This window comes from Microplitis mediator, chromosome 8 (genome assembly GCF_029852145.1).
Source record: "Microplitis mediator isolate UGA2020A chromosome 8, iyMicMedi2.1, whole genome shotgun sequence".
Classification (NCBI taxonomy): domain Eukaryota; kingdom Metazoa; phylum Arthropoda; class Insecta; order Hymenoptera; family Braconidae; genus Microplitis; species Microplitis mediator.
In genome coordinates, this window is record NC_079976.1 from 4,775,137 (window position 1) to 4,799,542 (window position 24,406).

A 24,406-nucleotide genomic window follows, 5' to 3' on the forward strand; every position below is an offset into this window, starting at 1 on the left:
TCGATAGACTGATTAGTTAATTAATCATTTAAAAAAAAAATTTAATATCCGTCATGATAACAATAATAATAAAAATAAAAATTTTATCAATGTCAATTAAAAAAATACAAAAATAATAGTAATAAATAATAATTTAATTTAATTAAAATAAGAAATTTAAAAAATTGTCGATACAAAAAATTAATAAACAAAATGTCTCATTAATTAATTAATTAACTAATTAATTAAACAGATTTATGGAAATAAAAATAAAAATGATGAAAAAATAAAATTTTGTGGGACTGAAGCAAAGAGAAAAAATAAAAATAAGGAAGATTTTAGCATCTGTTCTTTGTAAAGCGTGACTGTAAACTCGGTGAATTTAGCCTGGCACCCTCTTTCTTTCTTTCTTCTTTACTTCTGTACGTGCGTTCCGCCGGATAAACGCTTTGGCGGGGCACGTGCCCTTTTGGTTTGCTTGCAAATGTTTTTTTTTTTTATTAAAATTTTTTATTTATTATTATTTTACTTGTTTTTTAAATTCTTACAGCCGTAGTCCGCAGTGTTCTTCAGTCTTCATCTTTCCTTCTATTCGTCGTAAGTTTTTTTTCTTGGCACGTTACGTCGCGAAGAACGGGAGGCAATCATAAAAGTAATGTATATAAGTGTCGGATTTCTGCAACGGGTCGTCTAAGAGTCTGAGCACCCACGAAAATTCACTCGTTGCGTATTAAACAATACGAGCAGGTGACGCTCGTCATCTGTGAAAGGTAAAAGGTGATACTGCAATGAAAGTTTAAGTAACAAAAATTTTTATTGTTTATAAAAAATCAACAAAAAAGTTGACTTAGCAAGACAATTAATTTTTTTAAATTTCAAACTGACAGTCAGAATTTAATTAACAAAATATGAAATTTTTAATGATAATGAATTTGACCGACGTCTAATAATTTTTTGATTTTTTTCAAAACCTTCCCTGCGGGAAAACCTCCAAACTTCCTGCTGTTTTCGAGCTCAGGGAGCTGAGTAGATTTTCTATGGGATTTCTATAGAATTTCTTAGACGGTGATCCTGATCAAAATTAAGTCCATTGGATGCTTGAAGGCCTAGGGGGAGGGGGAGATATTGGGCAAGTCTGGAAGAGCACTAGCACATAGAAGTGAAGAAAAAAAATTTCTTGTCTTGGAGCTCAAAAAACTGTTGGCCAAAAAAAATCTAAAATTAATAGACGTCGGCAAACTGCAGTATCATAATTTTAAAAAGTTATTATTATTGAACATGGACCCGAATCATTATCAAAAAAAATTTTAACATTTAATTTGAATGAGTAAATGGACGAATGAATGGTAAATAAGTAAATAAATAAATTGCCGAAGTTTTATGAAACAAGTGAGTAAAGTAGTTCAGTAGCTATAAAAACATTAACAAGGAGGAGGTCTAAACGATCTTTGCTTTTTCAGGTTTCTAAAGCAGACGTTGAATTGTTTATGAGTTATGTTACACCGCGGGCGTTAAAACTCAACTGGTACCCATCGATAATAACGTGGTCACAAAATGTAAACATTTAAATGTTCTGCCTTTTTTTTGCTTCTCTAATGCCAACTTTTTCATCATCATCATCATCATCATCATCATGACTATATATTATCATCTCCCACGAAGAGTAACAGTAACGCTATTGCTCGACTCGTCGAGTCCAGTATCTATTTAAAACATCAAATATGTAGAATTACATCGAGAATCCAGGAGGTGTCAGCCCAGCGTTGGTCTTTTAATTTTTTTCACTACTATCCAACTTATTTATATTATTTTTGTTAAATATTATTATGAACCGTCATCTCAATGCTTAGCGAGGTCCTTGGGGTGGTCCTGAGCATGTGGTCGCTGGTCCTTTTAAAAACTCAGTATTGGTCTTGAAATATTATGCTTTCCATGTGGTTTTCATTTACTTTCTTTTTTTTTTGCGTGGGACAATATTTTCCACTAGCAGTCACAGCAGCAGGTTGCCGTTAAGCCCCGAGAGACCTTAAAGGATCTAAAGATTTCAAAAGAACACGACAAGTGTAAGCTTAGAAAATATATATACATATAGAAAAAATATAACCGCAGTCCTTTCCGTTCCTTTTTCCAGGTCATTGACGTCTAATCGGTTTAGAAAACTTTTTTATTTGAGTTATGGTATGGGAATTATTAAAGGCTACTATTTAATAACATATATATTAGGGTGACTCAAAAAAAATTTTTTTTTTCGCTCTTACCCCCTGAAACGTTGATATGCATCCGGACATGTAAATTAATTTAATTAAGTTGCAAAAAAAATTAAAATTAATAATGACCCTGAAGATGAGGATGAATGTAGCAGACATCAGAGAAATTTAAAATTATAAATAAATAGACTAAATAATTAATAAAATAAAATTTGAAAAAAATGCGCATTTTTTAAATTTTCAAATTAACAAGTGCATTTTTTTCAAATATTTTTTTTTAATTATTTACTCTATTTATTTATAATTTAAAATTTCTCTGATGTCTGCTACATTCACACTCATCCCTGAAGTTAGCAGACAATTTAAAATTTGCAGATTTTTTTTTCAACAAATCCATTACAAAAAAAAAAAAAAAACTAAAAAATGCACATGTAGAAAACTAAACAATCTATAGGTGCAATTTTTTAAAATATTTTTTTAAAAGAGCGACTTCCTAGAGTTGAACTAGAGACCGTTTTTTGGAATGATTTTTTTCTTGGCAATCAGGGGGTAAGAGCGAAAAAAAAAAATTTGAATCACCCTAATATATATATAAAATACTATCAAGAGTAAAGAAAAAAGTATATAGATAAATAAAGCACGCGAAAATTAGGAAGGAAGTCTTGACTATTAGCAACAACCACCGCTGTCTATTTATACTAGAAAATTTACCGTAAAAATGTTATACATCTATATATATATATATATATATATATATATATATATTTTTTTTTTTTTTTTGCTTTCGTGTATCTTACCAAACATCACATCCGCTGAAGTGGCTTCCAGATCCACACGCTTCGAGATTTAGTTAAAGAGTTTTTGAAGATTAAGCCTCAAACATCCGGACCACCTGTTTCTTCTAAAAACTATTAAAAGTATAAATTATTTTGGTCATCAACGTAATCTTTTGCACAACTAATGTTTATAATTCTTGTAAAAATAATTAAACTAAACATATTTATATGGCACATGTATATATTTACGTGTATGTATATTTGCAGGTGATAGTTTAAATATAGAGAGCAATAGACCGGGTAGGTGGAGCAAATACCGGCCGATGTAAGAAAAGAATAAGATAAAAAATGGCCGAGTTTGAAAATTAAAAAGATGTATGTCCGGTCCATGTACGCCTGGACACGCGTCATGGGGGAGACCACGTGCGACTCGAATCACACCAGCTGCCTCTACATCCAGGGACCCTGAAGTTGATCTAAAATTAGCGAAAGAACATTCTTTCTCTGCGGTAGCAACTCTCGTTTAGGCCATATCATACTCATGCTCATGCTCATACTCATAAGCCGGTGATTCAAAACCCAAGATTTCATCCAGGAAAAATTAATGAGTCAACCGACGGCAAATGTTATTTTTTTTTAGTTTCTCTTGACAGAAACTTTAATGGAAGATTAATATATTCGTCATCGTCAGCATCATCATCATCAAAAACCGTCAAGTCGCCCTAGTAGGAGCAGAATGAAATTTTTTATCTTCTACATGTGGAAGAGCTTTTTTAATAGAGATCAACGACCGTAGAAATTAACTTGCACGCTCGTGCTGTGTGAGTTCATCGTCCCAGGTAGCTGCCGTCCCGAATTAGGGACTTGTCTACTGCAATGTAATAGTGCGGTGTTATTTTTTATTAGTACATGTTATAGGTATGGGAGTGGGTAAGGGTATGAGTTAATATGGACCAGTTTAAATATTCCCGGTGGGTTTTTCTCCTCTAAACGAGAAGAGTAGAGCTCACAGTGGTACGCACATCTGCGCAGAGCGGATGCAGGCTGCATTTTACGGTCGTCCAATGCAGCAGAGCACAAATTCAACATTCGTACCACCCGCACCCTCTCTACTCAGATATTACCTACTCCTCAACTTCCTTCACTTCCACCTTCTGACACAACGACTTCTATAATTAGAAGTTCCTTACCACGTCGATGTATGACCAATATTTTAACAGGAATCGCTCTAAAAGGTTTACAAGGCAATGTTTATATTTAGTCATTTTTATTATTATTTTCAGAAATAAAATAATAAATATTTACATGTAAGTTTTGATATATGTGATAATAATATGAAAATATGGGATGAGTTATGTTGTGTCATAATTGTTTTAGATTGCAGTGTCCATCAATTACAAGGCAAGCTATCAGATGTTCTGATCTCGATGCCAACATTGAGAATTGACTAATTAATAGGCGATCAGTATGCGGGTTAACGATTGAGGACGGTTAAACTAGAAGGTAAGACACCAGTTCTGGCACACGACACCTTGCCAATAATTGCATCGACGTAATTTTAAACTAATCGATCAAGTGTCACAAGTTTTTAACTCAGCTATTTCTATAAGGACATACTCTTGATACTAGTATACAAACATATTACCAATCGTTTTTAATTATAATTTATTAATTCATCGATTATTAAACAGCTAAATTATTAATAATAATATGATATACAAGTTAGTATTCAGGTCCATAATTATAATCAATGAATAAAAACCATCAGGTGATTTAGACCAAAACAAATGTTAATTATTTATTCATTTACGCGACGTTTCGTTGGGTATCCCAACTTCCTCAGGATCTACAAAATTTTCAAAATTTTAGATTCAGATATTATCTTCTAGGAAGTATATATATTTTCATTTTATGTATTTGAAAGAGACATATTAACTTATGAAGTGTACAGTCGCATCATTGCTTTTCTTAATAATGTTTTATTAGACTTTAATAGTATTTAATTATTATTATTGATTTCACATAATAAATTATTATCATATATATTTTTTAATGAATATTGAATTGTATAAGACTGAATACACTATAAGTATATTGACACATTGTTGGAACCTATAAACAGCAATACTTAAATACATTAATGACAATGTTAATAATAATATTCATGGTAACTATTGTCTAGATTTTAATTGACTGACGAGTAATGTATTGAGTTATTCATATATTTTTAATATTGTAAATTGTGTCTTGTAGATGCCTGAGGAAGTTGGGATACCCAACGAAACGTCGCGTAAATAAATAAATAATTAAAATTTGTTTTGGTCTAAATCACCTGATGATTTTTATTAATTTTTAGCGGAGTTTATTTTGAAATTAAAAGTCTGGATCGGAGTGAATGCAAATTAAAATAAAATCCAGATCACTCCGAAATCAATCCGCTGAAAAAATAATTCCCTATTTATTACGCACCCGGAGTGAATTTTGTAAAAATTTTGAAATTTCGATTGAATTCGGACTTAAATAAAATTTCCATTCACTCCAAATTTACTTATGATTTTTTTTAGTGTATTTTTATATGCAGGGTAAATTAATTAAAAATTAAAAGATGGGATTAAAGAAGAAGATAAAGTACCAGACACACTTGTTCATAAGCATCTTTAAAAATAATCGATAAAGTCTCTTGGTAAAAATCTCTTGACTAATATATAAATATATATATATATACAATGTGGTTGTGTCTCATCTGCTAGCGATTGCTGTTCATTCAATCATCTCTCGTCGCATATGCCTAAAAATTTTAACGCATGTGATTCTACATCCGTTATTTGATGGAAGGAATAATAATAATAATAATAGTAAAAATGAGGTGTGTGTATGTGGTGGTAAGTGGGTACAGTGAGGAAGGAATAAGAAAAGAGGAAGCGGAGAAGTAAAAAGAGTGTATAAGACGGAACAGGGGCGCGTGGCAGTCGCGTGCCAGTTAACGCTGGTGACTCGATGTCTGCAACCCTAACTTCCCTTTTTCTCTCTTTCTTATCTTTTCTTTTTGTATTAATCTCATCCTTTGCTTATACACATTATGTATCATCCCCTTGTGTGTATAGGAACCACTTCCTTTTTTTTTCTCAATAATTAAGCAATGAAGGAATTATATTTACTGATGATTATAATAATCGGGAAGGCATCAGTTACCTACAACTTTTTTGCCATTGTATCAAATGCCTATAATATTTTTTCGCACATAATAAATGTATACTGCTCAGTTTCTTACTGCTCAGTTGCCTACCAAACTTTATTGCCTACAAAAATAAAAAAATATATATTCTAATTGCATACAAAAGTTATTGCAGACTGTTCTATTGCTTACCAAAAAAATATTTTATGATGTCCAATTAATTACCATTCAACTGTGTACCCATCAGAGAAATACCTGATCAATATAATAATCTAGAAGTGACAGTTGTCACATTGACGTAAAAAATAATCTGATATTAAATTTATCAATAATAATAATATAATAAATGATGAATAAAGATCAGCATGATGACTTGAACATTTATATTTAAATAAAAGATGCAGAGTAAAGGCTCAGACTTTTGCTCGGATGCAAGATGATGAAGAGTAAGTGAAGTAAAAGAATAGAACAGCCGTACTGTACTATACCGGCCACAGGATGTTGAGTCTCTCCCCATTTTATCTCCAGAAAGAGGGGTATATTGCCAGCTGATCGGCGCTTCTTTGTAACCCCTTGGACGCGTGCACCCGCACCCGCACTCACCACCTGCGAAGAAGCAAAACCCGTCAACGGACAGCCACTACCACCACTACCACCACCATGAACGTTACCACCAGCTTTAAATATAATTCTTCTGCACAATATAGTCCTTGCTCCCTTCATTGTAATTTCAAGAGGTATATATTTCTTCCTTAGTTATTCTCTTTTAATGTAGGCTGCATTGAAACCCCGAATCGCGAATTTACGAGACAAAGCGCACTGACCTAGCCAACCAGATTTCATTCCATCGTACGTCAAGGCTTCATCTCAGTTTAAATTTACACGGATAGAACTCGGTGGGTTTTTAAATAAAATTATCGTATTAATTTTAAAAAGTAAATATTTTTAATTTTATAATTTACTGGAAACTGTTCAGTGTTTCAACAGATATTTCAAACGTCCCCTAACACGTTTACACTTTTAAATGTAAATTAAGGGTCGTTCCAGTTCATTTTTTACGTATATTTTTTTACCCAAATATTTGAGGTCATTGAATCACTTGATAATTTAAATATCTTTTAAACAGATTAATAGAGTAATAATATAAATACTGAGAATTTATTTAGCAAGTGGAGATGATTTAATATATAAGGTTGGGAACCCATGGTAAAACACGCAAACGTCTGAAAATTTTAATGGCAGTCAGCCAAAATGTTTTTACTCACAATCATTATCTTGTAAGCGAAGACTACTAATAAATTAAATAATTATCATTATAAAATTAATTTTTTTTTTTTCAGTCATTTGAATTATCAAGAAGAAAATTTCAAATAATTGTAGGCTGAGTGTGAAAAATTGAAAATACTTAAGACAAGAAATGGCGAAAAGTTGGGAAGATGACCCTGAAGGAGTTTAGGATTGCGTGAGGTCGTCGTTCTTGATGTCTACGCTACGTCTTGATGACCATAGAGTAGACGGGAGGTGGTTCAGTAAGAGTATGCGACAGCTGCACCAGCCACCGGTACTCAAAATAGCCCTGACAACCCCATGCCGAGTCCAACGATTCCTCTCCGCTTCTCCATATATACTCATACATATTTATTTCTATATAATATATATATAATGTATACATACATACATTTGTCGCGACGAAAAATTCTCTGCCTTCATCTTTCAATCCTTAGTTTTCTCCCTCATCGATCCTTTAAATAACTCATGACTTTTTCCCCTTTAACACAGACTCCAAAGGACCAAAACCACTCAAACTAAAGCTTATTTAAGATTTTTATACGACAGGAAGAAAATTGACGGCTGAAAGATTGAAGGCGAGGATGTGGAAAAAAGGCGGAGATGTTAATTATTGTAAAATAGTACCAGGCGTTTCCGGATATTAACGTTACTGGATACATACATTTATAAACAACCCTTGAAAAAAAATTGCTTTCCCTTTTTGTGCCCACGTGCATGACACGCGACCGAGATTATCAATAACAATGCAATGTTTTTTTTTCTCCATTGAAAGAAAACTTTGGATACTCGTGTTATTTATTTGTTTCGGGATTAAGAATCAAGTGGAATTTAACAATTAAATTTTATTTAAAGCTCATTGAAGAGACAGCACTGCAATAAATTTATTAAGAAACTCGATTTAATTTCGCGCAATGGCAAATTTAAACCCGAGTGCAACTCAGGTCAGCAGGAAGCTAAAAGTCTTGAGATTTATCTCATTCACTTAAGTTCAAGTAAATTTATATAAAATTACTTACAAAGAAAGTCTATTCATATAAATATATATGTATTGGAGTTGATAAAATTATTATTTAAATTTTTGGCAACATTTGTAAGTTACTTACGTCAAACAAATTGTTAAAAGCAACGCGAACTATTTATTTTTACCCGCGATCTACGTCGATGCCACGACAACTACGACAGTGGTATGACACCTGTTGTAATCTTTATATTCATTTTTTACTTCCGTCGCTCGATAAATTAACATAAATAATTATGCTGATGAATAGAAAAAAAAATTAATGATTTTTGTGTTTCAGAAAAAAATAAAGTGGAAATTTTTGCAAGCGGCCGGTGATAAATCTGGAGGTTGAAAGCTTAACAAAGAGCACAAGTATTAAAAATATGTGTATTTATTTATGATAAATTTTTCTAGAGCTTACTCTCGGAGTCTCGAACAATCTAAAATGCTTGAAACTTACACAGGCCGATGTAGTTACGAGTGTAGGATAAGTAAGCACAGGTTGGTGCGCTGGGTGGTTCTGCTGGCGAAATGCCAACCAACCGCCGAATTTAGAACCGCGGATGCTGACTAACTCGCGTGGCATTCATTCAATCGTTTGCCTCGACTCTTCAACTTGTATCTGTCCTTCGGCGCTATCTGTTTAGACTTAAGTCTTATGCTCAAAGCTTTTATCTCCGGAATTTAAATCTGAAGAAAATTCCATCGGTATATATTGAAGCTCTTTCTCTTTACGCGAGAATTTAAAAGTCAATTAAATGTTGTTTCATATGAAAAAATATGTTTTTTTATATCTTTTTTTTAGTTTCTTAAAGTGAGATTAAGGAGACTTTTACATACTTTACGATCTCGCGCGTGCCGACAATCTTACAGCGGAGCAAAGGGCGAGGAAGGAACTGCACTGGGGTTGTAAAAATAGATGCTTTATACTCTGTGCCTTGTATTGCTTACTGGAATAATTGATGGTAAAAAATTAACTCTCACTTTACTTGTAAACCTGTATATCTATAGTATGAAAAGCTTTTGATTAAATGGGACATTTTTTTATTACAGGAAACAATTAAATTAAAATTTTATACTTTTTTGTATTCAAATTGACTTGTTTATTTTTCAAATATTTTATTGGTTACATTTTAATGAGTTTTTGATTTAAAGTGTCATTAAAATTTTAAATTCAAATTTTTTTGTTTTGACTCGGATTATTTAAAAATTTATATTTTTTCAGGTTTTTAAAAATATTCAATTTTTATTTAAAATTCACGCACTAACGTGATCATTATTATTATTAATAATAAACTTTTCATAACAGTAATAAATAATTTAAAAAATATATTTCGTAATAAAGTTTGTGGAAACATAAAATTTTTAAAAACCTGTAATTTATTTAAAAACAAAAAATAATAATATACTGTTTATAATTTTTCAGTCTAGACTTAAAAATATTTTCTTAGCTGTTATATTTTTATAAAAAAAATCTTTAAATTAAAATAAAATTTTTTTCTTATGCAATTTTCGTAACAATAAAGTTTGAACCGTTTATTGAAAAGAGTTGAATACCTGATTTAATATATTGAAAATCTCCAATAAAGTCAGATTATCAATCAACAATAAATATGAAACGACAACTGCTAAAAGGGGTCTTGTTGAATATCAACCGATCCAGCTGTCCTTTGTGTCAACCGAGTAGTTATGTACCAGCAATAAGAGAAGATATTTGCGAGGGTGGCCAATGGCACATGCCCTCACTGCATCTATATATATATATATATATATATATATATATATATATATATATACATATATACATATAAAAAGAAGAGAAATAGTTAGATGTACATAGAGAATGTCAGCCACCACGAAGATTCTAAGAGAAGACATAGACCCCGTGGTATGATCGAGTGGTAGCATAGCGCCAAACATTAAAGATATAACACGTATGAACGCATGTACCTACTCGTGTTCGTGTATATAAACTATAAAAGCTAGAGAAGAGTAAGAAAGGGAAAGAGAGAAAGAGAAGATGACTAGCAGGAGAAGAAGAAGTGTAAGAATAAAAGCATGTGGGCATAAGAGAGGATAAAAGCATGTGAGTAAAGAGAGGGTCGCAAGGGGGACTGGCACATGCTTTGATGCTTCTGTACTCTACTCTCGACTAAAGTCTCAAAACTCCCAAGGCGCGTGGTAGCAGCTGAAGAAAAGTGGGGTGCGGGCACAAGGGAGTTCTGGCTCCTATATGTAGCCCCGAATCTCTGCCGGGCCAACTATTACGTCCCAAACCCGCGAGTCGACTGTATCCATCATCATCATCAATGTGCTCAAGACAATTTTAACCAACTACTTAACAATTGTCTTGATAATTATTTTTAAATATTTTTTTTTCATCATCAAGTGATTTTATTTTATTTGTTATTTTATTTGTGATGGACTAAGTGTCAAGTGGAGTGTCATTGTTTATTTGCAACTTTAATTATCGTAATATAAAAAAACAAAAGAAGAAAACAAAATGCCGAGGGCTTTTCTTATTACTCATAGACGTTACAACGGCACTGAAGGATTCGAAGACGTCGCAAGAGGTAATTACCGGTTATTTATATTTTTAATTTTATTACTTTGTGCTGAATGATTTAACGTCGGGTGATGACGATAAACTACGCAAAGACCTACGGAATGCGTAAATCCAAATCGACATACGTGTATTATGTTCTATTTTTATTCTTCCCAAAAACAGAACGGCCATTGCGTATTATGACGAGCGCGAAATTTAAATTTTTTAATATCTTGTTTTTTTTTTGCGGTTTAAAATTTAATTTTTTTTTTTATTTAAATTGCTGATGATTAAAAATTTTTTTTTCATAGATTACAGTCCAGAAAGAGGTGTAAGAATACCAGAGTACAATTCAAATCAACCAACGTCAGACGGAGTAAGTGATTGTGGAAGTGAAACATCATCAGAATGTCCTGAAGAATTGTATAATTTAACAAAACTTGCAGAAGTAAGTCTTGCTGCTGCAGCAGGGACACTAATTCACCCAAATAATGTTATTTATAATCGTTCATTGTCACCACGTTGGACACCAGGTGTCGAAGATCTCCATGTTTACCGTTCATCACCTCCAGAGTCACTAAATCATCATCATCTTCATCACAACCTCAGTTCTAACCGACCTGTTGAAGAAGAGCTGAGCTTACGTGAGAGAACGAGATTATTTTTCGAAAGAATTGAAACAGAGCGGGAAATTTTGCAAGACAAAAATCGCCTTTCACATTTAGATGAATCAAAAACTCGTCAGTTATCGTCACCGATAAACCAATCACTGTCGCCGATCAATGTACCAGTGAGAAGAATTTCTTTGGGACACTCGGATACGTCAAAGACGGACGATAATGAAGATCATGAGTGTCCAGATTGCGGTAAAAAATATTCAACATCATCAAATTTAGCCCGACATCGACAGACTCATCGGTCACTGGGTGATAAAAAAGCGCGACGCTGTCCGCACTGCGATAAAGTCTACGTCAGTATGCCGGCGTTTAGTATGCACGTAAGGACACATAATCAAGGATGTAAATGTCACTATTGTGGAAAATGTTTTTCACGTCCGTGGCTGCTTCAAGGACACATCAGAACTCACACAGGTAAATTTAATTCATTAATTTATTCAAGTTCTAGTTTGCCGATCAAGATATTTATTTATTTAATAGTAAAATATTTTAAATATTAAATATCACGGGCAGTTAGTAGCGGGTGTATAAAATTAAATAGACATTTAAAAGTACAGAGATTAATAAAATGATTTCTTTTAGGTGAGAAACCCTTCAAATGTACCATCTGTAATAAAGCATTTGCTGACAAATCAAATCTCCGTGCCCACGTGCAGACTCACTCAAACACGAAGCCACACATCTGTGGTAGATGCGGCAAAGCATTTGCTCTCAAGTCTTATCTCTACAAACACGAAGAGTCATCTTGTATGAGAGCTCATCATCGAACTTCATCAGACAAAAAAGAAAACACTAATGAATCAATAGCACGAGCATCGCCATCACCATCACCATTATCATCATCATCATCAACATCACCGATCTCTCCATCCTCATCCTCATCCTCATCTTCACCTACGACACCAATAACAAGACTCATACCACCAGCTATCACTTCATCACCAACAAGTGTAATTGTCCCTCGTCCAGGGTTCGCACGAGAATCTGCAGCTCCAGTTTTATCAACAATAATACAACACACGAAATCAAGCCAACCACCAGCTGTCTCTTTGGCTTCACCTAAAATTAACGACAGCAAACCAAGTGATAGCGAATATTTATCAAGAATGGTAATTAGGACGTCAGTTATTTCACCGAATCCTGAACATGTTCCTGGTCGTCATCAGTCGAAAAAAGGACCGTTTGATTTTTCTGATCCCTCACGACCTTCCGCCTTCTCGCGGCCTACGGGAATAACTTTGAATCTTGCTATCGCTTAGTGAATAATTAATTAATTAATTAATTAACTTGATAGGAATGTATGTGTGCATGAATGATTTAAATAATTGATTTAATATATTCCATGTACGTAGAGATTTTTTTTTTATTATCAGTAAAGACATAATTATCTTCTCTACGTTACAAATTCCACGCAACTTCCTGATTAGGGACCATATAGAAAATATTTAAAATAAAAGATAAAATATTGTTTGATAAAATAATTGTATATCTGAGTAATTTGTTTAAATTATTAAGGGTTTAAATTTATATGAATGTAATTCGTTATATTGTGTGCTCCTTGTTATATAATTGTACTTAGTGTGTGCTCTTCGAGGCAGCTGACAATACGAATTAATATTAAATATTATATTTATTTATCTGCGAAGATAATAAATAAATATTTTTCGAGTGTTGAACTAGTCGAAATCATTTCGCAGCAACGAATTTAAAATTTATCTCTCGCGACATTTATATATTGTTTTTAATAATAGTATACATAAATATGACATATTATCGGTCGTCTGCGAGAAGATTTATAACGAACGCACGAAATGATATGGTATAGATTTTATTTTATTAATAATTCACACAGAAAAAAAATGATTTTTTGCTCCAAGAAATTTTTCTTATTTTTAATTGAAGTCAGAAATTTTTTTAGGGGTAGAAAAAATTTATTGGCGCAAGAAATATTTTTTTTTTCTGTGCATAATAATAAGAAACAGCCTTGAATTTTTTTTTTTATTAATACTTTATAAAAAAAAATTATTTTATATATTTGTGTCTATCCTAGTCTGGGTTTTAATAATAAGGACACATTGTAAATAGCATTCCTATGTTATATAAATATATTATATTTTTAAGTTATCATTATATAGTACAATAGTTTTTGTGTACATAAAAAAATATTACGTTAGTGATAATTAGTTTTAATGTTTTGTTCGTAGATTTATAATACAAAGTGCCTAAGCTATGTGGAAAAAAAAAAATTATATATATATATTAATAATATTTCATAATTTTTTCTACAAGTCATAAACAATCTTGTCAATTATAATTAAATAAAAATTTTATAAAAATATGATTAACTGTTTTTATTTACTGATATAAATTAATGTCAAATGTTTACAATAGGTTCGAAATAGAAATAATTTTTAAAATTCTAAATGGCGCAAAGGGTTTAAAAGAAATTAACTAGTCGGACTAGTAATAAAAGAATCAAGTAATTATTAAAAATGAAATATATGAATTGAGAAATGACAAGTAATATAATGATAAAGTGATCAGTAAATACTATTATTTTAAACAGTAATTCTTTCATTTCAAATTAAAAGCGGGAGTACTTCAGCGCCCGCCACTAGATTGCGCCCAGTCGCTTGTAATGTTTCTGATAAGAAATATATTTCAGAATTGATATATTCAATACTGGAGGGAAATTGAGCCCTCAGTATTTCTCTTTCATACGAGACAGTGAGGAGTACTTTTTTTAAAGCAAACGGCAATGTAGTATATCATATAGTACATCATGACATATAATTTAGTATTGATGTTCCTTGAATAATTTTTCTCATAATCCAAAATCAAAGTTTGTTTTAACAGAAAATGAAGGAATGGATTCTTATTTCGCATCGAATGTAGTTGATTAGTCAAAAAATTCAATATAGTTTCGTGGAGTATCTCATTTGGAGATTTCTATAACTGTGAAACTCGTCTACTATATTTATTTCGTATTCAATATTACTTCGGTGGACAATACTTTATTTTAACGCCATTTTAAATTTGTGTCATGTTTAGTTGAATTGAAATGATTTGGATTCAGTTCCATTGCTTTAGTTTTAGGTGTACAAAATTTGATTAAAAATTTTGATTTTTTTTTCTTATATTTATTTTTTTATGTTTCGAAATATTCTGGTTTTCATTTTTGATGTCTTTCCTTATTTAAAATCTTTTTTATTGAGTTTCACCATGGAGACTTTCTAGAGTTTCCATGCGATGGATGTCTACGCTTACTACTGAAATTTAAAGACGTTCAATTCCTGCCCAGATCGTCTTATAAGAAAACATCCAGGAAAAATAGTACTCGTTGGCTTATGTGAAGAAGTTTTTAAGAAAAAATTAATTTGAGGTAGACGTTAAGACTTGCAAAATTGCTTCCATGGCATAAAGATTATCCATAGGTGCCTAAAAAAAATAATAATTATGTTCATCATGTTTTAAAACTTCAATTTTTGATTTACCAGATGTCCGGCTCTGCTGATCCAATAAAACTTCAAATTATTGTGCTCTTTAACAAATCCTTCAATAATATTGTCGACAACCAAAGGGACTCTTCTAGTATTTCTCCATTCTTCTGCACCTGCCCAAGTGAGTTTTTTAATCCAAGTAAATGTACCCGCGCTCGGAACAACGGGGTCCAATTGGCCGTTGTACACAATAACTTTTAAATTCGTTTCATTTAAAAGCCGCTCAACTAAAATTTTTACGAACAAATAAATTTACTGATTACCAGCTTAAAAAATGGCCTGAAAGAAACTTGCCTGTATGAGTTGCTGGCTTGAGGAAGTCGGCCGCTAGATAAAAAAAAACGTATGGTGAAAGATGAACCCAAAGAAAATCAGTGGAAACGTTTAATGACACTTTGACATCATTATTCATTAAACTTGCTAAGTTTTTCGATAGTTCACTAAAGTCTGGAAAATGATTCATAGGGTTCCGATACTTGGAAATGTAATTGTAATGAGAGCTGTTAATTAATGTTTTTCTTCTCATTATATTGTTTACATCCCCAATATTTAGTAAAGAACTATCGCTACCGAAACTTGAAAATTTTTCGAAAGCTTTAATCCATCTTTGTTTCTCTATGAGACTTTCAACTTCTTCAGTATTTAGTTGTAACTCTTGATAATCCATTGGATCCAGCATACCCTGTTAAAAAAATTTTGTTATATATATACATGTGTAAGAGAACTTAGGGCAAAATGAGACGTCATTTTAAAGTCAAAAATGGTGTTTCATATTGCTCATATATATATATAGTTATTATAAAAATAAGCCAATAAGAAATTTCTTTACGATATTTAGTAGATATACTCCAGAAAAATAAATTGAATCGATCGGTGAAATCCATGGGCTTCCCAAAGCAATTCCTTGGAGATTACTTATTATGTCTTTATTTTCTTGAGCCTGTAATCGAGTAATAAATAATAAATAAAGAAATTAGTAACTATTTATTAAATCAATACTCTAATTAATTATTTCTCTGCATGCTCTCCGGCCGGAAGATGGCAACTGAAACTTCTTACTTTACTGGCCTAGGTATGTAATATACTAAAAAAGTATAAAATATAAAAAATTACTTTGTACCAGGTGAGAGCAAATTCGACGGCTATTTTTCCACCATATGACTCTCCTAAGACATAAGTAGAAACATTTTTAAACCCAGGGATTGTGTCTAAAAATTTACTGATGCATTTCACGAGATCATCAGCTGTCTCTGTATTGTTTTTATTATAAAGTGAATCATTTTCTACATAACTGAATCCAGTTCCAACTGGACTGTCAATAAACAAGACGTTGTAATTATTAACCCACGTGTGATTTCGTTTTTGGAGGTCGATATTTAATGGCCCGAATTCCATAAAGTTTCCGTAACCACTGGAAGGTGATCCTGGACCTCCTTGCAACCAGATCAGCAATGGCTTATCAAAGACATTAAAATCTGGTGATTTTATTTGGGGAGTCACGTAATAAAGCCACCAAAACATATGAGCGCCTTGTCGAACTTGGATGTGTCCCCAGTCTTGTTCCCCAGGACCGAAACCTTTTTTTCCATCTACTTCAGTAACTTGGGCTAATAATAAATATTTAAATTAAATAATTATAAAATTAATCATTACTTAATTAATAATAAAAATAATTATTATTTATTTACCTTGAAAATAAATCATTTTTAATAAAATTATCACCAAAGTCCAAGACATGTTTTTATAACTAAGATCCTTGTGTTGTATAGATACTGATATATTTATAATATTAATATATTTACACCTTCTGTAATATTTTATGAGATGAAATTATTAGTTAATTAATTATCGGATGAATAAATTGATACACTAATTAGATATTTAAAGTTAAACAATATTTATAAACAATAATTTTTAAATAATTAATCGTAATGTGTAATTTGTTTACAAAAATATAAAAATTGCCGGACGTTCAAATGTCAACAATTATTTACAAATTTCAGTAAATAAATGAATAATTATCGATTAATATTAAGGCCAGCTTTTCATTGCGAGATTTAGTTAAACCCAAAATTAATTTATCGTTGTTTTTATATATTTAATCTATAGATATACATTTAAATATGTTATCTCGGGTTCAAAAACTGGTCCTCAAAAAAACTTTTTTAAATATTACCGCTAAATTTTTAAATTAAAAAAATTAATTAATGATAAATGTCATTGATATAAAATATATTTTATTGATATTCATCAAGAACAAATCAGAATAAAAAAATATCTTATCAAAAGTATTTGTTTCGCTCAGTGTACTTCATATTTTCAATAACTCACAACTTTTCAAACTAGAAACCAATTTAATTTCGAAAACTTAATTGCGATTTAAAATAAATATTTAATGAAACTAATTATAATTACAAATAATAAGTATTTTATTTATTCAAATTGAGATCGAATATTTTAAAATTAAAATTTAATATTCAAATGAATGACCAGTAGTCAACTCATTTCATAAGATCCAATATTACATTTCCTCTAACAACTGTCCCGCTGTCTTCAGTTAATGAATTGGAATAAATAATTAGGGCATCGAGTAATAAAAAAAAAATTAAATCAATGACTTTATTGGTCAATAAACTTACCCAAATAATTGCAACAATTTTTTCCAATTCTCAGTTATTTTTTTCTAAATATTTAGATTACATCCAAGCACAAAATTTAAATTTAACGATGACTATTTTACAATGATGCCGTCAATAAAATGATCTCAGTGAAGACTGAAAGACGTAGAACCTGAATATTAAATAGAAACATCCATCTATACATATATCTATATACATACATATATATTTTAACTAATGGAGTTAAGAAGGAGTGATGCGTTGCTACATCTTATTCATGCTTCTATGAATTTTTTTCATTTTATCTTCTTCTATTTTTTATAACTCGATAGCTTATTAGATTATGCTTATTTTATAATTCTTTCGACATCAAGTCGAGCACTTTATTTTATAAGATGAGAGAGGGTATCCAGTAGGGTAGGGATTAACACCTCTAAGCAACGAGTAGTCAGCTCAAGAAACGCAGTCGACATCGACGAGTGTCAAGAAGACGATCATCATCACATCATCACCATCATATCATCATGCTGCTTGCTAAGCTAACTTTCATACTTTTTATATCACATTCAACTTATGGGTGGTATCATGTGAGTCATTTAATATTTAATTATTTTATAAAAATACTCATTTCTTCTTTAAATAATTTAATAAATTAAATAAATAATTTTTATTACTTTGTCCTTCATAATTCGAATTTTTTAAAACTATTTTAAATATTTGCAGCAGTGCTAAAATAAATTTGATGACTCTAATGTTTATACGAGTGTTTAAATTTCAGTAACTGCGTGTATTCTGTTATATATATATGTATTTATTCAGTATGTAAAGTGATATATTTATACGATATGGTGTTAAATTTAAATAGAGAAAGATTTGGAGGGTCAAAGTTTGTGAGATAAAACTACAAACTAAGACCCGCATTTACTGTCCCCATTCATTAATTTAACGATAATATTAATGATAATGATAATTTTTGTTCTCATCTATTTATTTTTTTGTTTTTTTATATTTATAGGAAAAAACGAGGTTTGATCGGTCGATAGATTCAAATGATGATTTACAAAGCTTAGATTATCATCATAACACACCTGCAATATTCGTTGATTATACTATGGTAATATTTACTTTACTTTTTTATAATGATTTATAGTTAAGGAGGGTCTGTAGTAATTTTTGTCCAAACTTTTCTCTCAAACAAAACCTCTAAACGCGAAATTAGGAACGAGGATCGATGCGTTACTTTATAATTTAGTATTCTACGATTTCATTTTTCAAAAATGTTCATTTTTTGAGAGACAAAGTTTCCATTCCCTGCGCAAGTGCAACAAGGAAAATATCGCTCGTCCACTTGAGTAAAATCTTCATATAAATTTTATAATTCGAATTCAAAAATTTTGTAAACTAAATTTTATTTTCCAAATTTCGTTCAACTCCTAATTGATAACAATTGTTAGGGTCAGTTTTTCAAACCGTGTTTAAATTATTATCGCTGGTATATCTATATATTATTAATGTATACTAGCAATATAAATATAAACCCGGATAAAAATAAACTCGGTTTGAAAAACTGACCTAAGTAATTTTTTTAAAAATCTTATCTCAGCGAAATTTTAACTTCGTTGTCTTTTTTTCAATTAATGCTTCACTTTTCTTTTCATTAAGTGATAAAATTTAAATATGATTATGACAGTTGAGTTCATAGATTTTTTGAAAAAATGGGGGGCACTTTTTAAAAAAAAATTAATCACAGTTGCTATCAATCGAGAGTTAATAGAAAATTTGTAAATAAATTTTAGTAAAATCTTCATGTCAATTTTATAGTTCGAATTTTCAAATTTTGTAGATAAAAATTTATCTACCAAATTTCGTTTAACTTCCAATTGATAACAATTGCAAGTAATTTTTTTTTAAATTCATATCTCGGCAGTTGAAAGAATTTAAATATTTTCAAAAAGTGGCGGGTAATGTTTGAGAATGTCATTAATTGTAATTGTAATTGTAATTGTAATTAAATTTATTATTTCAGCGTTATGTGGCTTATAAAAGTACTGAGGATAACGTTTGCTATTTGGAGAAGATGAGAGACGACAATTGGAAGTCAATATTGGCGGGAAAAATCCGTCCGAAAATTTTGTATCCTTCTTTGCTGACATTGACTGTTGTTGAAGTATGAATTTTAATTATTTATAATTTAATTGGATAGTTGATGTGATGATTATTAATTTTTTTCAGGCTTGGAAATTAGCTGGCGGCAGGGTAGTAAATTTTTGCGAGGGAAATTCAATAAAACTTCTGCAAGAAGTCCAGCCAGCGCCGCAGGACATGGAGGATCCATTTTTAAATGAAATTCCGCATGATGAAAATGATATTTTTCAGAAGCGCGTGACAGATGTGGTGTTAACACCGCTTCTGGATCGGGCTAAGAGGGAAATTATGCTGGAAAATCGTGAAAAAATAAATGAAAGAGAGCGTGTGAGAACTCGGAGACAAACTTATCCGGGAAAATTTCGCGGTCAAACTCAGTCTCAGTATTTGAATTTCGAAAAAGATGGCGAAAAAGGAGGAAAAGCTGAAGCGGAAGCTACTAAAGAGTCTTCTAGGGCTCTCGTTAGTGAGTGATTACGTGGATCGACAAGTTCATTAAGAATTCAAAATTTAATTTCATGAAATTTATCAAAATTAATAAAAAACAAAATTGTTTTATTAAATTACTAAGTAGTGAAAAAATAAAAGAAAAAAAAAATGTAATTTTTCTCTTGGAATAAAAATGAATACTAATAAAATTGGTTTGAAATCATTGTTAGCAATTGGCATTTAATAGGTTGTACTAACAGGTATTTTTTTATGGAGATGGGAGCTGGAAAAGTGATGAAGAGGTTGATTGAATTGTTTCAGGTGGTAGCAATGGAATGGGACAAGCACAGAGTATGTCTGCAGGTGGTCTTGGGTGTGAAGACTGCCCGGGTTATCAGAAATTTCCTTCTGAAGTACCACCAGGGTATGTAAGATTACCGGGAGGTGCTATAGTACCGGGATCACCGGGAGTGGGTGTCCCTGGGAGTTATCCAGGTATAGGTGGTCCGGGGACAGTTATTCCGGGGACGCCGGGAACGTATCCAGGGGGAGTGATTCCACCGGGTGGAGGTCAAACGATACCAGGAACGTATCCAGGGGGAGCGATACCACCGGGTGGAGGTCAGACATTTCCGGGAACGTATCCAGGGGGTGTCATACCACCAGGTGGAGGTCAAACATATCCAGGGGGTGTCTTACCGCCAGGTGGAGGTCAAACAACACCAGGAACATATCCAGGGGGTGTCTTACCACCAGGTGGAGGTCAGACGTTTCCAGGAACGTATCCAGGGGGTGTGATACCGCCAGGTGGAGGTCAGACGTTTCCAGGAACGTATCCAGGGGGTGTGATACCGCCAGGCGGAGGTCAAACAACGCCGGGAACGTATCCAGGGGGTGTCATACCACCAGGTGGAGGTCAAACAACACCAGGAACATATCCAGGGGGTGTCTTACCACCAGGTGGAGGTCAGACGTTTCCAGGAACGTATCCAGGGGGTGTGATACCGCCAGGCGGAGGTCAAACAACGCCGGGAACGTATCCAGGGGGAGTGATACCACCAGGTGGAGGTCAAACAACGCCGGGAACATATCCAGGGGGTGTCTTACCGCCAGGTGGAGGTCAAACAACACCAGGAACATATCCAGGGGGTGTCATACCACCAGGTGGAGGTCAAACATATCCAGGGGGAGTGATACCACCAGGTGGAGGTCAAACAACGCCGGGAACATATCCAGGGGGTGTCTTACCGCCAGGTGGAGGTCAAACAACACCAGGAACATATCCAGGGGGTGTCTTACCACCAGGTGGAGGTCAGACGTTTCCAGGAACGTATCCAGGGGGAGTGATACCACCAGGAGGAGGTCAAACATATCCAGGGGGTGTCTTACCACCAGGTGGAGGTCAGACATTTCCGGGAACGTATCCAGGGGGAGTGATACCACCGGGTGGGGGTCAAACATATCCAGGGGGAGTGATACCACCAGGCGGAGGTCAAACAACACCAGGAACATATCCAGGAGTTGTCATACCACCAGGTGGGGGTCAAACATATCCAGGGGGTGTCTTACCACCAGGTGGGGGTCAAACATATCCAGGGGGTGTCTTACCACCAGGTGGAGGTCAGACATTTCCGGGAACGTATCCAGGGGGAGTGATACCACCGGGTGGGGGTCAAACAACGCCGGGAACATATCCAGGAGGTGTCATACCACCAGGTGGAGGTCAAACAACACCAGGAACATATCCAGGGGGTGTCATACCACCAGGTGGAGGTCAAACATATCCAGGGGGTGTCTTACCGCCGGGTGGAGGTCAGACATTTCCGGGAACATATCCAGGCGGAGTGATACCACCGGGTGGGGGTCAAACATATCCAGGCACTACTATTCCAGGAGTTGGACGACCAGGAACATATCCAGGTAGCAATATTCCGGGGACTGGACAACCCGCACCCGGAACACCCGGTTTTTATCCAGGTGGGGTTAGTCCACCAGGCGGAACTTACCCAGGTGGAGTCAGCCCTCCTGGTGGCACATACCCAGGCGGCGGTTACCAACCGGGAGTGAACCCACCCGGCGTGTATCCAGGTATATCACCACCAGGTGGAGCTGTTTCAATACCAGGATCTTATCCAGGAATTTTCCCACCAGGGACACCCGGAACTTATCCTGGAACGGTCATCCCAGGTACTCCTGGTACTTATCCAGGCTATCCGACTCCCGGCGGCGGAATTTATCCAGGAGGAGTGGCACTACCAGGTGGCACTTTCTTCCCAGGTACTACTTACCCCGGCGGTATCCAATATCCTCCTGGTGTTGTATCACCTGCTGCAGATGACGCAGATTCTCATGCTTCAAGCTCCGTTAAACAAACTGACTCCGGTACTCAAGCAAGTGCTTCAGCGGATGGCAAATATGGAACAGGCACAGCTCAGTCTCAAGTCAGTGGTGTCTATACAGGCGCTGGTTCATTCTCCGCACAAGCGGGAATCAACGACGGCAACAAAGGCGCACAAACCCAAGTATCTGGTGGTAAAGAAGGCGCGATGAGCAACGCCCAAGGCTTTGGAGGACACGGTAAAAGTCAAACTCAAGTTCAGTTAGATTCTGATACCGGAGCGACGACAACGGGATCCCAGAGCAGCGGATTCAATCACGATACCAGTTCACAAGTCCAGGCTAGTATAAAAGGTGGGATGGCCGATGCACAAGCCAACGGAGAAGGCAGCACTTCTTCACAAGCACAAATTGGGTTTCAACCATACATGGGCTCCGCTGAACTGGACAAAAGCCAATCAAAACCCTTCAAAGGTGGAGGTACAGCTTCAGCTCAAAGTGGAACTTACCAAGGACAGTCTCAGTCACAAATTGAGGGCTCGTTTCAATATGGAATCACTTACACCGGTGCCGCTCAAGCTGGTTCTGGATCTGGTGCTGCTTCATCAAGGAAACCATTCAACTTCACCAACTCAGACCCGAAACTCTTCAAAACCTTTGAAAAATTCGAACCACTTAAAATTACAAATGACCATAAAGAAGAACCACCATCTCCAGCTGAACTTGACACAACAATAACTGGAACCCAAACTATAAAAACTGGCTCAAGTACTCGCAAAACTGTCATCAATCGGGCACCAAGTAGACAAGAGCCGCCAGAAAAACCTCAAGACTCTAATTTTGAAGCTGGAGCCGTCGAGTACGACGCCGATGATGACAGCGAATACGAAGATGAAGACTACAGTTCTCCCACACCAGGAAGAATGGGGGAAGCAAAGCTAAGAAACGCTGATTCGCGTCAGATTCAGTCCATAAATCTAGGATTAGCTGGCAAGCATGATGTCCACGTTAAACAAGACTCGTCGAGACCCAAAAAGGGAGACGTTCTCCAACCAGGAGACTCGTTACCAGGCTACAAAGTTCCCCCAGGTCTCCGAGCTAGAGTAACTTCCGTCTCCGGCGAGCGAACTCAAGCCCAAGGGAATGGAAAATCTCAAGCCCAGACTGTCATCTTGGCTCCTAATCCAGACCGTTCACAAATCGGGAAGTTCGTTCCTCCTGACACCAGGTCTCTAAAGCCTGGACACGCTCCCAATTCCATACATGCTCCGAATTCTAGAAAACATATAAGTAAGTAAAGAAAAATAATTCATTTAACCAAAATATATCTGACGTTTTCCTCACTTTCAGCTTCCGGAAACACGCGATCGATGACATCAGCGCCAGTAAAATCAAATTACTACACAGTAACCAACAGCGTGGCCGGGAAAATGGGTGACCCACGACAAAAGTATGAGCACCGTTACTACACGAAGAGTTCAACGTGCGGTTACTTTACATTCTCATGCAATATCGTCCATGGTTCCAATGGCAGAACCAAAATTTGTAAGCCGAAAATGCCGACATATCCCGATGGTACGCCGATGAAATGCTAGTTCTATTTAATTATTTATATTTTTATATCAACATATCTAATGCTACATTATTTATGACAATTATATATATCGTTTTATATAAATAATTTTATCTATTCATCTTTATATTATACAATAAAAAATAAAATACCTC

General features: G+C 34.1%; 3 protein-coding genes and 3 long non-coding RNA genes across 10 annotated transcripts; 4 read left to right on the forward strand and 2 right to left on the reverse strand.

Annotated features, from left to right (window-relative positions):
* Nucleotides 1–400: 400 nt before the first annotated feature.
* Nucleotides 401–3,307, reverse strand: LOC130673289 (uncharacterized). Its single transcript, XR_008990863.1, has 3 exons — nt 3,212–3,307; nt 2,984–3,094; nt 401–740 (listed from the first exon to the last, which is right to left on the reverse strand). It is a non-coding gene; the product is annotated as an uncharacterized LOC130673289 (long non-coding RNA).
* A 404-nt stretch (nt 3,308–3,711) lies between these two features.
* LOC130673290 (uncharacterized) lies at nt 3,712–6,241 on the forward strand. The gene is made up of 5 exons (XR_008990864.1): nt 3,712–4,269; nt 4,340–4,465; nt 5,527–5,645; nt 5,713–5,828; nt 6,067–6,241. It is a non-coding gene; the product is annotated as an uncharacterized LOC130673290 (long non-coding RNA).
* A 1,277-nt stretch (nt 6,242–7,518) lies between these two features.
* Nucleotides 7,519–16,317, forward strand: LOC130673295 (uncharacterized). 5 transcript variants are annotated; one of them, XR_008990866.1, is made up of 5 exons: nt 7,519–7,698; nt 8,726–9,135; nt 9,233–9,392; nt 15,147–15,270; nt 16,273–16,317. It is a non-coding gene; the product is annotated as an uncharacterized LOC130673295 (long non-coding RNA). The 5 variants fall into 5 exon arrangements; XR_008990867.1 differs by lacking the exons at nt 15,147–15,270; nt 16,273–16,317 and adding an exon at nt 9,481–9,702; XR_008990869.1 differs by lacking the exons at nt 15,147–15,270; nt 16,273–16,317 and having other exon boundaries at nt 8,726–8,799; nt 8,892–9,135; nt 9,233–9,474.
* On the forward strand, nt 10,274–13,896 carry LOC130673293 (protein escargot-like). Its single transcript, XM_057478267.1, has 3 exons — nt 10,274–11,000; nt 11,284–12,063; nt 12,232–13,896. The coding sequence occupies exons 1-3, from the start codon at nt 10,931–10,933 to the stop codon at nt 12,906–12,908; spliced, it is 1,527 nt and encodes a 508-aa protein (XP_057334250.1). The 5' UTR covers nt 10,274–10,930; the 3' UTR covers nt 12,909–13,896.
* LOC130673294 (retinoid-inducible serine carboxypeptidase-like) lies at nt 13,989–18,137 on the reverse strand. Its single transcript, XM_057478268.1, has 7 exons — nt 17,789–18,137; nt 16,838–16,956; nt 16,263–16,756; nt 15,979–16,089; nt 15,444–15,831; nt 15,144–15,376; nt 13,989–15,087 (listed from the first exon to the last, which is right to left on the reverse strand). Exons 2-7 carry the CDS (start codon nt 16,884–16,886, stop codon nt 15,022–15,024), a joined length of 1,341 nt encoding a protein of 446 aa, XP_057334251.1. The 5' UTR covers nt 16,887–16,956; nt 17,789–18,137; the 3' UTR covers nt 13,989–15,021.
* Nucleotides 18,138–18,181: 44 nt separating this feature from the next.
* On the forward strand, nt 18,182–24,405 carry LOC130673291 (mucin-19-like). Its single transcript, XM_057478265.1, has 6 exons — nt 18,182–18,354; nt 18,783–18,881; nt 19,794–19,934; nt 20,000–20,378; nt 20,663–23,968; nt 24,029–24,405. The coding sequence occupies exons 1-6, from the start codon at nt 18,292–18,294 to the stop codon at nt 24,271–24,273; spliced, it is 4,233 nt and encodes a 1,410-aa protein (XP_057334248.1). The 5' UTR covers nt 18,182–18,291; the 3' UTR covers nt 24,274–24,405.
* Nucleotide 24,406: the final 1 nt, after the last annotated feature.